The sequence below is a fragment of the Pteropus medius genome, unplaced genomic scaffold, assembly GCF_902729225.1.
Source record: "Pteropus medius unplaced genomic scaffold, Ma_sr-lr_union100, whole genome shotgun sequence".
NCBI classification, from domain to species: Eukaryota; Metazoa; Chordata; class Mammalia; order Chiroptera; family Pteropodidae; genus Pteropus; species Pteropus medius.
Window position 1 is genome coordinate 5,719,333 of NW_024354499.1, and position 16,433 is coordinate 5,735,765.

Here is a 16,433-nt window from a genome sequence, read left to right on the forward strand (position 1 = left end):
GAGTGGGAATGGGGCATGGGACAGACTTTAACAGCTCCAATATCCATTAGCCTTACACCCAGGTTATCTTAAATATATTTACAATCTATTTTTTAAAACAATGTGTTTAATATACAAACATCACTTCAACCATCCCATATTAAACATTGATATAGGGAAAAGGCCCTGCCTGCGCTTGCTCTACAAACAGCTTCAAGACAGGTGTCCCGGCCACAGACCCCTCCCCACTCTCTTGCAACCAAGGCGCTGTTTCGTAAAAGCTCCCACCTCTAAGATCGCTGCCTGAATAGTTTGCCTGTTGACTTCTGGTTTGACTCTTGCGGTTTAAGCGTGGAAGATGGAAGCACCTCCTGACAACATTCCATCAATCTTTAGTTCTTAGGTCGTTAAGAAGTTGGAGTGTGGCAGGACAAAGACAGTCAGGGCCTCACCCAATGGCAGAAGGTCAGAAATGTCCCTGCCCCTCTGTACAGCAGTTCTCCACCGACAGCAGGACTCGTTTTATACACTAGGAAGTTCCTCTCCAACCTGGCTCTTCCCCACGTTTCACAAATCCCATTCAGAATCCTCACTCCCCCCACCCCGCCCCAGACTTCACCCCCGCCCCGCCATTGTTCACGCCGAAGAGCCCAATCCATCAAGTTCAAATGCGTTTCAGGCACTTCCGAGTCTCTACCCACTTGATCCTAATGGGATTTTTGGCTACTATGCAAATCGATTGAGTGAACGTTTATTCATTCAAGAGAAAAAGTAAGAGGTGGGGGTGTAATTGAACTAATTTGTTGATTAGGCAATAACATGCCAGTATTGGGCTGCGAGTTACGCGGAATGGGAAAAAATTAATTTGTGTAAATTATCAGATTACGTCAGTTTCCTACTTAAATCCATCCAATTTCATCCCATATTAGAATAAAAACCAGACAATAAACACCTAGAAAAAAGAAATCTCATTTAAAATTACAATTATTTTTATTTGCCTTTAGTTATAAAATTTATTTTAAAGTTACAAAAAAATGCGAAAGTGATGGAATTGTTATATTTCTTTTAAAATGTTATTTGTCCAATGAACAAATCCGAAGGGGCTGATCGTGCCCTTCCAACTCCAGTTATCAGAAAACTCTTCCGCACCGCCAGCTACTTTCCTCTCACAACGCTCGCTACAAACATCGCGAGAACAGAGCTGTTTCTTTGGCCCCTCCCACCAAGTCAGCTCAACCCCACCTACTTCCTGCCTGGTGGTCTTCTGACGTCTGAGGCCCGTCAGACTGCGTGAGCGGAGCTACTGGGGGCGGAAGTGCTCTCGGCGGAAGTGTTAGCTGCGAGGATCGTGGGTGGGATGACCGCAGGCAGGCTTTTTCTGAGGTTGCTGCGAGTACCCTCCAGTTCCATGGCTCGGGGCCCATTCGAGGGCGTACGCCCTTCCAGGGGTCTGCACGCGGGGAGCGGGCCCCGAAGGCTCTCCATCGAAGGCAACATTGGTAAGGGCCGGAAAGTGGCTGCCCAGCCTTGGCCTCGGCTAAGTAGGTGCCTGAGAGGCTGGGAATGGAACTGGGCCCGGAACCCCTCCTCCCCCTCTCCCTTTTCTCCTCCCCCGGTCTGATGCGGCGGGGCTGCTTGTTCTGAGCTGCCAGGGCCTTTCCCCTCCCAAAGTGCACGGTTTGCCAGTGCCTCTTTGATTTTTAGAACCTCGGCCCTCAGTTCTCTCCATAAAAGCCACACAGTCCGTAAGAAGGACAAGAGTTCTACCAGCTTGTACGGATAGATTGAAATGGAAGCGACAAGGATCTGGGTCTAATTTCTTAGACCCAGATTTCTAATTCTGGGTCTAATTTCTAAGAGAGGGTTATCAGATTTGGGGGTGGGGGAGGATGCCTATTTAAAATAAAATTTCAGATAACGAGTAATTTTTTAGTGCAAGTGCGTGTCATGCGACAATTTGGGGCATACGGTGAAAAAAAAATCATTTAACTAAAAAGCAAATTTAGCTGGGTGTCCTATATTTTATCTGGCAACTCTACCCGAAGAGAGTTCCTAAAGTTCAGTCATTCAAATACCACTTCACTATTTTTGCCATGTCTCTCTGCTAGTTCCACTATCGTTTCTTAACGTTTTTCTTAGGAGAAACTCACTTTTTAGACCTAAAAACATGTATAAGTTAAAAATAACTTAGAAGAGCGTATAGAAACCCAGTATCGTTAATTAAAAGTAATTAAAAAACAGAATGAGAGCAAAACATTTCAGTTTAATATTACTAAATTCTGACAATGCTTTTTACCTGCTACGGTGTGAGCCCTAAAAGGGGATTAGCAACTGTTGAATATCGATGACATACTAGCAGTAAGCTGAATTTATTTTGTTCATTCAAACAGAATTTATTTTATTCATAACCCTTTGAGCCCCATTCACATGCTAGCACTGTTCTTGACCTTGAGGATACGGCAGTGAACAGAACAAATAAATATTTTTGCTCTCAGGGAACTCAAGTTGAGAGAGACAAGAAACATAAACAAAGTAAACAATGTTAGATAGTAATTAGTGTGATGGAGAAAATTCAGGGATGAGAGATTGAAGGACGTTGTAATTTTAAATAGGGTAGTCAAAACAGGTCTCATTTTAAGGTAACATTTGAGCAAAAAACCTAAAAGGTGAAAGAGTGAACCATGTGGATAACTGGGAGAAGAATCTTCCAGAGAGAAGACCAAGGGCAAAGGCCCTTAGGTAGAAAGTGTGTTCAAAGAGCAGGAGGGAAGCCATCGTTGGTGGAGTGGAGTGAGCAAGGGGGAGACAAAGTCAGAAGGTAAGGAGTGGTCAGATTGTATAGGCCTTATAGTCCATGATGTGTTTTTACTCTGTTTGAGATGGGAAGCTACTGGAAAGTTTGAACAGTCAAGTGACATGATTTAACTTAGATTATAAAAGATCACTCTGGCTGATATGTTGAAGGTAGAAAGTGTCGAGGTAATTGCAATGGTGAGTTTCATAAGTTGGACTAAGTGGTAGTAGAGAAGGTGGTGAGAAGTGATAGGATTCCAGTTACATTTTAAGGTAGGGCTAATTAGATTTAACATGTAGAATGTGAGATAAAGAGAGGAGTCAGTGAATAAGTTGAAAGGTGGAATTTCGATTTTCTTGAGAATAGGAAGAACAGATGGGGTAGGGAGTGGTTTCAGGATTTTGGTTTTAGGCAGGTTAGGTTTTTATATGGTTATAAGATATCTAAGTGGGGATGTTGAGTAGGAGATGTTGTATGAGCCTGGAGTTGAGTCTCCCTGAACTGGAGTTATAAATGTAGATAGTATTTAAAGCCAGAAGACTGTATGTTGATGGAAAGGATTAAGCCCTGGGACACACAAATGTTAAAGAGATTGGGGAGATGGGAAGGAACCAGCAAAAGAGACTGAAAAGGAATGATCACTGAAAAACCAAAAGAGAATGCTGTCCTAGAAGCCAAGTGAATAACGTGTTCATGAGGAGGCCATGATCAACTGTGTAATGCTGTTTGGTAATGGAGCTCTTGGGTGAAGTTGAACAATTTTTAGGAGCAGTAGGGGTGAAAATCTGGCACAGGTTGAAGGAGAATGGGAGGTGAAGAATTGGAGATAGTGGGTTAAGCAACTGCTTAGATGTTTTCCTAGACAGGGGAGACATGGTGGTAGCTGAAAGGGGAAGAGGAATTTTTGTTGTTAGAAATTAGATCATATTTGTAAGCTGGTAGAAAGGGTCTGGTAGAGAGGGAAAATTTTGGTAAAACAGGAGAGAGGGTAGAATTGCTGGGGTGATGTTAGTAAGCCAGAAGAAATGGAACCTATAGCCCAGGTGAAGCAAGGTTGGTCTTAGCTAGCAGTTTATTTCTAATAATGGGGACCGTAGTGAATGAGTACTGACTCGAGTAGGTATAGTGGGAACTTATAGCAGGTCTGCTGGTTGTGTCTGTTTTCTCAGTAAAATAGGAAGAAAGATCAGCTAAGAGTGAGTGTGAGGAGAGAAAAGATATCAAGTATCTAGTGAGTGAAGGGGAGAAATATAGAATTGCTGGGCAGCATTAAGGACCCATTGGACTTGGTGGTCGTGGACTTTGTGGACATTTTAAAGTGAGACCAGTCACCATGGCTGAGTGTGCTTTTCCAACCAAATCAGAAACATGGAAAGGAGTGAGAAGGAAAGGTCCTGCTACCTGCCTCATGGTGTTATTCAAAGATGTTCTGTCCTGTACTTTGGGAAATGCCGCTAAAGGAAGCTCTGTCCTCAGAGCCCAGGGAGGTACAAAGTACTTTACAAAATAAATACTTGGGACAGGCCATCAGGTTGTTGAAGCCTTGGAAATAAATGGAATTGCCCAAGGAAAATATGACTAATAAGAAGGCGACTGGGGTTCTTTAATCTGGCTCTCTTTAATTCTATCTCTCATTACTCTCCATCATCCCACACACCCTGATGACTCTCCCCAGACAGAATTAGTCACTGCCTCCTCTGTGTGCTCATAACATTTTGTACCTACAACTGCTGCAGCACTTGAGATTGTTTGCATATTCAACATCTTCCCCAGGTTGGCTACTTAGTGTCTTATTCATCTTTGTGTCATGAGCATAACCCCCTGCCTGACCCATTGTACTCATTCAGTGTTCACCAGATGCTTGAATCCTATGCTGTGATATCCATGTGGAAGTTAGTCATTGTTACCCACAGAGGAAATATTTTAAATTGCTATTACAATCAAATGAAGAGTTATCTTATTCTCTAATTATAGATGGCATCTCCAAACAAATCAGAATAAGAATACCTCGTCAGGAAATCTGAACAGGAGAAGGTGAACTCCTGTCTTAAGTGAAGTTAGATATCTTTAGAGTGGCTTTTCTTGTAGTCGTACTGCTCTGAGTCTCTTAATCTGGTCCTGCAGGTGTAGACAGCAGCAGCATGTATATGGGAAATGGATCATTGAAGTAACAACTCATGGCATCTAGCATGAGTTGTGAAGCCATAGGCCATGCATGACTGAAAGTGAAAAGCTTGGTACCTAGAATCCCTTAAAATCCAGCAAATAAGATACCTAGCCTATATTTTCAAGTGTATTCACTGAAGGAAAGTATCGCTTTCCAAAACCAGTTATTTTATGATCACAAACCTAAATTGAAGAAAGGAGCGCTGTTTGAAATATTGTTATTGAATCATCTCAGACCATTCTTGCTTTAAGTTTAAAGACTCCACCAGAGAAGAGGAAGGTTTTACACTTTGCAGTCTGGAGACCTGTACATAAAGCAGTGGAGAGCTTCCCTAATAACATTTTTCTTTCAGCATTCAAGATTAGTGATTTAAGGTCACTAATCTTTTATTGAGTATAAACAACTGGGCAAAGAATTCCAGGGGAAAAAGACCTATTTATTCCAAACATTGTAAATGAGAGTCTCCCTTTCTGTGATTCACCTCATTCTGTCCATCCATCTCCATTCTTAGTACCTGGCTATATACCCAGGATTCAAAGGGAATAAAGTCTGTCTGTGTCTTCAAAAAGTGAGCCCCCAGTCTAACTGGAGAGAGTGATGATGAGTCAACAAATAATTACAGTGTAATACCTTGTTAAACCAGAGCAGGCAATAATTAACTCTGCCTAGGGATGAAGGAGCTGGAGAGAGTTCAAGAAGGCAACAGTGAAGGGATGAATCAACTTGTGGGAAAAGTGGGGGAGGAGGGCATTCCAGATCAGCAAGGGTCTCATGATGACCAGTATGAGTTTAGATTGCACTCTAGGAGCTATGAGGGACCTTTTTTGTTCTTGTTTTCCCATGAAAAGAAAATAAAAGGAATCGGAAAAATGTATGATTCCTTTTAAGCCTGCTGAGTGCTTTTTGAAAAGTTTTATTACCAAAATGCCTGTGGGCTCAGCCTGTCTGATCCTGAGTACTTATATTCAGGGTTGGAACATAGTTCTTTGAGGGCAGGACCTCAACATAGTTCATCATTTTAGTTATAGTACATAGCACCTAGCAGCTACTCAGTAAACATCTGTTGATTTGAATGAGTGAATGAATGCAGCATCAAATGAAGTTTCTGGAATAAAGACTTCAGTTTTCTTTGAAGAATTTTTTTGTTTAAAGATAGACAGTTTTATATTTACTGTTTTTGTTTGCTTCTTGGTTAAATGTTTTGGAAATGGATTTTTCCCATGTTTTTCATCTTATTTAGAAGAAAATGCTTGGAGGTGATGGTAAATTTAAGCGGCTCCCACGAAATACAACTGTATTAAATTTAAAATAATATATTATTTTGGCTGTTACATCAGATACTATCATATTACTAGATTTTAGCATAATGTAGTTATAGCAGGCATTGTAGTTTATAAAAAAAAAATCGTGGGAGGAAAACACCATGACTTAGGAAAAGGTGAACATTAACAGCAGAACTCTTTGGTCCACCTTGTGGAGTGACAATCCTGGTGCTAATAAAAATCAACTTGTTGAAGTAATATGTTCTAAGAAAGTAGCTCCCAGCTCTTTTCAAGTCATGGCACATATAATAAAGTACAAGGATAGCCAAGACCCTAAAGAGAAAATTTGATCCTGAGATCTGATTACCACCACCCCCCACCCCCACCAAATTTCATGATGTTAAAAACTATATTGATTTTTTTTTTTTTTTTTAGACAAACCCTTGGTTGACCTCACAGATTGCAAGGACCTTGTCAGCTTACAACCCTTTATTTATTTATTTATTTTTAATGCCTATAGCACCTGGTCTTCCTAGGTGGTCTCCCATCCAACTACTAACCAGGCTTGACCCTACTTAGCTTCCAAGATCAGACGGGATCGGGCTTGTTCAGGGTAGCATGGCTGTCAGGGACATGGACAATGGACTAGTGGTTACCAGAGGGTAGTGGGTAGGGGAGGAGGGAAGAGGTAGACAAAGTAAAGGGAGTCAAATATAGTAAGGAGGGTGAAGTGGGTAAAGGGGATCAAATATATGGTAGCTGAAAGAAACTGGACTCTAGGTGGCAATCACACAATAGAATATATAGATGTCAAATTATAATGTACACCTGAAAATTATATATTGAAAAAAGTATATCGAAAGATGACAGTTAAGCTGGGATCTAACTAAATTGTGATAATGATGTAAGAGGCTGATGTTCTGCATAGAGACCAGACAAAGGGAGGAATTTGTCAATTTGCCCAGTGTTGAAGAGTAGCTTTGGGTGACTGTGAGTGTTCTGGCCATTCGGAGGAGGCCAGTGTAGCAGTAGAGAACCAGCCAACACCATTGCCATCATCACTGGGCAGCCCCTGGGAACACTTGAAAACATTTGTCTTTCAAAAGAACACACATAGTCAAAACCCAAGCAGGAAGAAAAACTATTACAGTCAAGTATCGCAGCACTAAAAACAGTTGCTCTGTCTAGTTTTAATATAAACATATAACTTTGAATCATTTTTTAAAATAATTATTCCATACCTGTGGGATTGAAATGCAATTTAAGAAATACTACCCTGTGATAAGTGACTTAGGCGCCCTGATCATGGATGGCACAGCTTTTAGGACCTTCCACTGCCACTTACTGTCGTCCTTTGCTGAAGCCAGCTTCTGATTACTAAACTGGCTTTCTAGAAGCTTTGGAATGAGGAGTTGGGTGCAGGATGGGGGTGTTGCCCTAGTGTGATTGTTCCAGTAATTGGAACTGTATATTTCCCATTACATCTAATTTGTTGGCATTCCGGGTTTTGTGTGTTTAAATGGCATGAGTTGGTTTCTGAGAGTCTTGAATGCCCTTTGATGAACTAATAGTGTCTGATCTCAGAGGTAAAGTCAGCACTCTGTAGAAACAGGGCCCTTTCCATATGCCGTTGCTTCTTGGGTAATTTTTTTTAATTTATAAAAAATTTAAGTTATTCTAACACTCATTCAACCCCAACCAGCTAACAACTCAATGATATTCTTCTTTTCGTATTAATTAAAATAGCTTTTCAGCTGATAGGCAGGGACCATGTTTTAGACTTAATCAGCAACCGGCAATCTAAATATTGACCATCTGTGCCAGATATTTTAAACTAGGGGCTACTCAGCGTAGGCAGGTATCTGATGATATATAAACTCAACCAATTTATAATTCCTACCTTGAGAAGCACAGAGTGTTTAGTAGTCTAGTATGTGGTTTTGGAATATATATTTTTAAAAAACTATCTCTGTTGACTTTGATCAGATTGTTTTGGATACCATTCTCGAAATGTGTATGCATTAAAAAAAAAAAGTACGCATCAGGATCACTTGGGGTATACTTTACAAATGTGAATTCCTGGGGCCCACTCCTAGAGATTCAGATCCTGTTAGGAAACCAAAATCAAGACATGAAACAATCAAAACAATTAGGTGCTAAATACATCATAGGCAGTTCTTGTTTGATTCAGCTGTCCAGTATGGTAGGAATTTGGTGTGAGCTAAAGTCCTGAACTTCATGGACGAGATGGGACCTTAGGCTATGTAGGGGACAGGATTTAGATGCAAGCCTAGAAGAGCAAGGGAAGGCATTTATTCATTGAAGTGTGGGAAGAGCTGAGGCTGAGCAAATGTGCAGAGGCACTCATAAGTTGGGTGGAGGTAGGACTGAAAGATAAGCATGACTGTACAAAATGCATAGATTCAAGGTGTTTGTTCTTACCCTGTGTATTCAGAGAGAAGTTGGAGTGGTGTGTAATAAATGTCACATATTGGATGTGTGGGCTCTTCTGCTGAGACATCTCTATACTCCCGATCAGTAACTGTGAGTGGCTGATAGAGTTGACTGGAAGGGTGCCTCCCTTCTCTTGGTTCTATTTGGGTTCCTCCTAAGGCTAGAACTTGAGAAAGATCATCTCTGATAGAGAAGATTGAATTGCAAATGTACTCTTAGTATTCATTTTTTGGTTTTTAACGAATATGGGTTTCAGAGGGAACCAAAATTAATGTTAATTATTAAGTGTTTTATTCATTCAGTCAGGTCATTAGAGCTTTGGATCCTGCCCTGGAGGAGCCCCATCTTGTAAGGAGCAATTACAATGGCAGTAATGGAATCTTACGCAGAACACAAGGCCAAGCATAAAGGAAGATTAGCTAATTCAGTTTAGAGGTGTCAGGATCTGGAAAGGCTTCACACAGGAGGTACATCTGAGCAGAATCTTGAAGACCAAGTTGAAATTGGCCACATGAGGAGAGGAAGTGAATCAGGAAATGGGAAAGCATACGCACAGTCACATTTCCAGCAGAGGACATGCATGATTGGAGTTGCAAGGAGTTTGGTCCAACAGAAGCTCGGAATACCTGAAGGGAAGCTGAGGCCAGACAGGTGTATGCAGGGGCTAGATGATGATGTGTCTTGTAGACCATGCTAAAGGTTTGGATTTTGTCATGAAGGTGATAAGGGAGTTTAAAGCAATGTAATTTTGTGTTTGGCATAGCTGCAGTATGAATGATGGATCGAAGAGGGCAAGGCCAGAGTTGGAAGGCAAGAGAGATATGAGAGCCTTGTCTTGAGCAAGAGATGGGAAGAGAGAGAAGGACAGGTGGGGAAATTTTAGAAGGCAGGCGCAAAAGCACTTGGTGGTCACTTGAAGTCTGGCAGAGAAGGGAGTTCTGACATTGAGTGGATGGTGCTGCCATACCCTGAGGTCTAGGATACGGGAAGAAGCTCAGTTTGGTGAGGAAGGTAATGCGTTCATTTAGGGAATATATTGACTTTAAGGTGTTTGTGAGACATCCAAGTAGAAATGTCTAGAGAGCTCTTGAATATTGAGTCTGAAGTTCAGGAAGCTATGGACCCAGACATTGGTGTAAATGGGAAAAGATAACTTAAATGTTGTGGTACTAGGTTGGTTTCATCTCCAAAGAATTTCTCCAAGCAACTGCTACTTCTAACATCCTCTGCCATCACCTTGGTTTAAGCTACTGTCTTCTAACTGGTCCGCCTACTTCTGTACCAGTCCATTCTTACATAGCTGGTAGAGTGATCTTTTAAAAAGGAAATGCAAATTTGTCATTTCCTTCCTTAAAACTCATCATTGCTGACTTGCCTTTGCCCTTAGAATAGATTCAAACTTCTTACTATGGCTACAAGACCCTGCGTGACCTGGCCCTGGCCTCCCTGTCTACCTGCCTCTCCACACATGTTCTGAGTCACTCTTCTCCTTCACTGACTTCTAGCTGCACTGGCTTCTTCAAGGCCACAGACTTCTCTTTTGTTTTGTTGTGCACCTAGTACTTTCGCTTTTCCCGATCTTTATTCATGCTGCCCCTTTTACCTGGATTACCTTTCCCCTACCCTTGGCTTAGCTAACTCTTCATCTTTCGGATTTTACCTCAGATGTTTTTCAGAGGAGCCTTCCCTGACCTCCTGAGCTATATTAAAGCCATCCTAAATTTTTCTTTGGTAGCACTTAACACAATTTGTTATTAGTTGCTTGTGTGTTTGCTTAGTATCTATCTCCATGCAGGCTCTGTGAGGGCAGAATCCATCCTGTGTTCATCATTGTACCAGACAGTCCTGAGCATGTAGTAGCACTCCCTGAATATTGGTCAGATTTGTTGAATGAATGAGGGTCATAATCTTTGTTTTCTATCTTGAAAAACTTGCAATTTTTACAGTCACAGACTAAATAGGACTATGATTCAAGCTTTACAACTAATGTAGCTGATTTTATCTACTTTTGACAGTCTATTACATTTTAGCTGTTATTAAATACTCTGCCTCGGGGATGTTAGGACATTAAAATTGCAAATCAAATCTTAGGGGTGTTTCCCCTCCCTGTTGCCTGCATTCGTTGTGGTAACTCTGGTTGGCATGGCCTGACCCATCGTCAGTCTGACAGTGGTATGGCTGCTGCGTTTTGAAATTGGAAAAACCAGTGCATGTTCCCTTGAGTTGGGCAGAGTTTAATAGCTGGCTTTTCCTTTAGCCCTGATTGGGAACTGTCCCAATACATGCTGTTTGCATTGCAGCTGTGGGAAAGTCCACCTTTGTGAAGTTACTCACGAAAACTTACCCAGAATGGCACGTAGCTACAGAACCTGTAGCAACATGGCAGAATGTCCAGGCTGCTGGCACGCAAAAAGTAAGTTTTCAGTTGTGGTGGGTAGTTGGCAGGCATGGGTGAGTAAACTAATTGTAATAATCTAATTTGCTCCAAGTAGGTGAGGTAGCCCAGTTTGAGTCTCCTTTTTAAAATACCTTCATTCCAGAAAGCAGACCACGTATACCAGAGAGGATATGACTTGTTTGATATGTTTAGTTTTGATTTTCGTGGTTTTTTATGTGTCTACAAAAGTGACTGCCTCTGTTCTGTGTGGTTTCCCAAAGCATGTCCAGCCATCTGGCTTTGAAGATTAATTTTGTCATTCCTGCCCTTAAGTATATTACTGAAGCTGACCATCAGGATCAACAGTTAATTATAGTGATTTTAACTTATTTATGAAGTTTTAGAAATTGGAAAGGACCTTAGAGAGCACCTTGTCACACTTTGAGTCAGTGCAGATATAATAACTAACATTTATACTGTGCCAAGCACTGTACATTTCATTTATGCCTGTGGCTTAGGCCCTAGTGTCAGGTCTGCTGCTTTGGGGAAAGACTGTAGGGTTGGTTTCAACACCAGCCACATCAGCGTGAGTAGGGAAGGACCAGTTTGGACATGTACCTTAGAGGTAGCTGAGGGAGTGGCAACACCATGCCTCCTGCAGCCAATGGGAGCATTCACTGAGTGGCTCATTCTGGTTTTTAACAGCTCTGATTGTTCTTGTATGAGCCACTTTGCATACTTGTGACTCCAACTCATTAATTCAAGTTCTACCTTTTAAGACTTAACTTTCCCATATGGCAGCTCTTCATATAGTTGAAAGCAATGATTTGTCTGCCCTTTCTCCCCCTCAGGTCTTCACTCTTTCAAGTGAGACACCATTTTTCCTTCTGACTGTTCCTCATTCTAAAGTAACTTTGTCTAGGGGATGAGCTCCAGTTAGTTTTCCAATTTAGGATTTCCTAAGAATGGTACTGTAAGCTGAACGGGACATTCTGTATGTAATCTAAATGGTCCACAATATCATCAAACTTGTTCTGGGTGCCATTTTTCCATTATTCCAACTCAGGATTGTGTTACCTTTTTTGGCAGGCACATTATGCTTATTGAGGATATTTGTTTTTTTAATCGTCTTTTTGTAAATATTTGTGAAATTAACTTTTCCATTTAAAAAAAAGTTATGTATCTTTTTCTGAGTATGTATGCCACAGATCACCTACTGTGGGGGTTTTTAAATATGTCCACAGACTGATACTCTTTCCTTGGAGAGATGGACCTTAATTCTCCCCTTGAGTGTGGGCTGGGCTTAGTAACTTGCTTGTAGTGAATAGAATGTAGCAGGAGTAACAATGTGACTTTCTAGGGTAGGTCCTAAGAGGTATTGTATCTTTCGTCTTGTTCTCTGATCACTTTTGCCTCTGCGGGTGCCAGCTGCCATGTTATGAAGCATCCCAATCTGTGAAGAGTCCCACACAGCAAGGAACTGAGTCCTGCCAACAGCTATGTGAGTGAATCTTTTTGGAAGTGGATCCTTCAGCCCCAGTCAAGTCTTCAGATTACTTTAGCGTCAGTCAACATCCTCACTGAAACCTGATGAGAAACCCTGAGGCAGAACCACCCAGCTAAGCTGTGTTCCAAATTCCTTGCCCACTGAAACTGAAATAATGGATATTTTTGTTTAAGCCACTAATTTTTGGCATAAATTGTTAAACTGCAATAGATAACTGATACTCCCATAATTCCATTATCCAGAGGTAAAACAGTTAATTAACATTTTGTCCTTTTAGATTCTTTTTACAGAGAAAATACACTTACATAAATATATAAGACATATATACTTTTTTAAAACAAAAATTGTGATTATCCTCTGCATGTCACTTGATATACAGTCTTCCTTTCATAGTAATATCATTTTAATGGTAGCAGTATACTGACAAAATAATATACTATCATTTACTAATCCCATCTTTTATTTTGAATATTTAGTTTTCTAATTTCTCCCTATTATAAACAGTGTTAAAATAATGAGTATCCTTGTAGCTACATGTTTGTTCTCTTTAATAGCTAAATTTTGTATCCCTATTTTCTTAGGGTAATCTAAAAATGGAATTTTGATGTGCAAAAATTATGTGTTTTGTTGACACCTATGTTTTACAAAATTTTCCTTCAGAAAAGTTGTACCAATCTCTTCATACTTTTAGCAACACTGGGTATTATTATTTTTCATCCTTGCTAATGGGAGAGGCAAGAAAATTGTGTGTAGTTTTATTTTACATTTCTTTGATTACCAGTGAAAACATCTTTTTGTATTTATCAGCCATTTATTAATATTCTTCAGTGCATTACCTATTCAAACCTCCTGCTTTTTTTTTCTATTGAGTTCTTCAAATTTTTGCAGTAACTTCATAAGAACTTATAAGTATCTTAACTCTTTGTCATATATTGCTGCTATTTTCCCCAGTTTGTCATTTTTATCTTTATATACAATGTATTTTGCCACATAGTACTTATAAGTCTTTATGTAGTCAAATCTGTCTTTTCTTCATAGCTACCGCCTTTGATGTTAAATTTAAAAAGACCTCTAACAGACCAAGATTATAAAAACGTGTGTCTGTGTTTCTTTCTCTTGCTTTTATGATTTTACTCTTTATGTTTATTTTAAAAGTTATAGGAGTCTAGGGAGTGTCTTTCGACTTGCTAGATGGGATGCTGTTTGATTCACAATCACTTAATAAAGCCAATTAGATCTTCAAAAAATAAAATAAAAAGTTATAGGAGTCTAATTTTTCCCAAATAGTTATTTATTTGTCCCACTAATAGTCTTGTTTAGTTTATTCCTGAGTGGTTATGTATTTTGTCATTATTGTGACTGGTTTCTGTTTTCTCATCTTTTTCACACTGGTTATTGCTGTTTTAATTTTAAAGGAAAGCAACTGATTGTTGTATTTGTCATATGACTTAATTCTCGTTTATGTTTTTTATTTCACTTGTTTACCTCTTTTGTAATTACTAATCATTTGTAAGAATTTTCCAATATCCATACTTCATTTCTATTTTTTTGTTTTCTTTCATTGGGTAGAAGTTCCAAAACAATATTAAATAATAGCAGTGATGATAGTCACTCTTATCTCGTTCTATCTTTAATGAAATTACCTCTAGAGATATATGTGTTAAGTTCTGTGATTTTTCATTTCAATAAACCATGTGGAGAAGGACCTTTTTGTTACTAGGATATTAATTGTTTTTTATCAGGACCAGATGTTGAATTTTCATCAAAAGCCTTCTTAGCATCTAGTGAGGTAATTGTAAGTTTTTCTTTTTTAATTTCTTAGTCAGATTTGATAAATGGTGCCATCTTCACATTTCTAGAGTGAACCCTTTTAGTCATAGTGTACTGTTCCATTAATTTGCTAACATGTTTGGAATTTTGCATGTATATTTATAAGTTTGATTGGTATTACTATTTGTGTGTACACTTTTAATAGGTTTTACTATCGGGTTTATGAAAATTGAGAAGTTTTGCATTGTTTTTAGCATAGGAATTATCTATTCCTTGAAGGTATGATAGAAATAATTTTTAGAGATATGGATTTAGTACTGTTTGGGGGAAATACTTACTGGATAACTACTTCTTTCTCAAATACTCAGGTTTTTTTTAACCTTCTTCAGTCAATTTTGATAATTTTGTGTTCTTAGAAAATTGCTTTTATTGAGATTTTCAAATTTAATAGGGTAAAATTAGTACATTTATTTTTTTATACTTTTAACTCTTCTGTATCCAGAATTATTGTATCTTTTCTCTTATGTTGCTTATTTGTGTGAATATTTTGGGAGGAGTAGATTAGATAAATGATTGTTTATTTGTCCTTTAAAGAAACCCAGTTAATGGATTTTATTTTTTAACTCTATGGCGGTGTGCCTTATTTTTGCCTTTTAATTTATCCATGTCTTTCTCAGAATTTCTTTCATTTTTAAAGCTATTTAGTTTGAACGATTAGTTTGTGTATTTTTCTTTTTTCTCTTTTTTATTTTGGCCTTGATAAAAGGAATTGCAACTAGAAATTTTCTTTATGGGATAAGCTTTGGCCCCATCTTCCTGACTGATATTTAAGATTTTAACTCAGATTTCTAAATTGTGTGTAATTATAGTTTTGATTTATTCTTTACCCAATAATTATTTTTAAAAGATTTCACATTTTCTGATTAGATTTTGTGTGTGCATTATTTTGTTATTCTAATTTTACTTTGTTGTGGTCAGACAGTGTGGCTTATATAATTCCTAATTGGGAGAACTTACTGAGGTTTTTCTTCATGTCTTATATATGATCAATTTTTATGTATGATCAGTTTTGGTAAATATGCCATGGACTTTTAAGAAGAACATATATTATCTGTAAGGTATGGCGTTTGTGATGTATTTTATAAATTCTAAGATGTCATTGTGAGACATCATGAATTTAATAACATTTCTACAGAATAATCAAAATGTCTTTTAAGTTTAATTTAACAAACATTTTAAGATGTACCCAGTTTCAGATATGTGAAAAAAAAATTATTTAGAGTCTTATCTTCCAAGCTCTCATTTCATGGGTCTACATTTTATATTAAATTCTGAGAGAACTGTGCTAAAGTTTTGTGCTTTTGTTGTTTTGTCCAGTTTTCCTTGTATTTTTATTGGCTTTGCTCTGTGTTTATATATTTCAAGCTTTATTATTCCATGTAAAAAGATTCATGACCTCTTTGTGAAGTCTTTATTGGTTTATTGGTATAAAAAACCCTCTTGTGACATTTAATGCTTTTTTCTTAATACAGTTTTGTCACATCTGCTTTCTTTTTATTTGTATCTGGTACTTGGTGGATTTTTATGTCCCTTTGTCTTCAATCAATTTATGTCATCTTGCTTTAGGGTTTTCTTGTTTTAGGTGTTTCTTTTATGAATAGGATTTTTAGTTTTTACCCAGTCTTAGAGTTCGCCTTTCCTGGGAATTTTTCTCTTTTATTATGATTATGTTTAATAATCCTACCACCTTATTTTATGTTTTTATCTCCTTTTTTCCTTTTTCGCTGTATTTGAACTTTTCTCCTTTTCATTCATAAGGCAAATTTACTATTTTTATTCTAACCATAAACATTTAAATTTAAAAAATATGTATATTTAAACCTATCAATGATTTTAATGGAGTCTCTGTGGGGCGGGGGGAACTCCACTGCTTTTTATTACCTTTTTCTCCAGACTCCATCCTCAGGTATATTGAAATTAGCTGAAATTTTAGAACTCCAGAATGTTTTAACATCATGGAATTTCCTTTTAACATTAGAAATTGTGACTAAACCCATTAACCACATTAACAATAGTGACTTTATACCTAACTCTGTTCTGTTGGTTATCACTGACCACTGTTT

General features: G+C 38.4%; 1 protein-coding gene and 1 pseudogene across 2 annotated transcripts in view; one reads left to right on the forward strand and one right to left on the reverse strand.

Annotated features, from left to right (window-relative positions):
- The first annotated feature begins 1,250 nt into the window (after positions 1 to 1,250).
- DGUOK (deoxyguanosine kinase) overlaps positions 1,251 to 16,433 on the forward strand; it is a 29,347-nt gene continuing 14,164 nt past the window's right edge. The window contains exons 1-2 of one of the 2 annotated variants that reach the window (XM_039852378.1): positions 1,251 to 1,478; positions 10,957 to 11,069. In XM_039852378.1, coding sequence (XP_039708312.1) covers positions 1,337 to 1,478; positions 10,957 to 11,069 — 255 coding nt within the window. In that variant the 5' untranslated portion in view covers positions 1,251 to 1,336. The remainder of the gene's footprint in view (positions 1,479 to 10,956; positions 11,070 to 16,433) is intronic. The other variant, XM_039852380.1, reaches the window with a different exon arrangement.
- On the reverse strand, positions 6,714 to 6,832 carry LOC120594676 (uncharacterized; annotated as a pseudogene).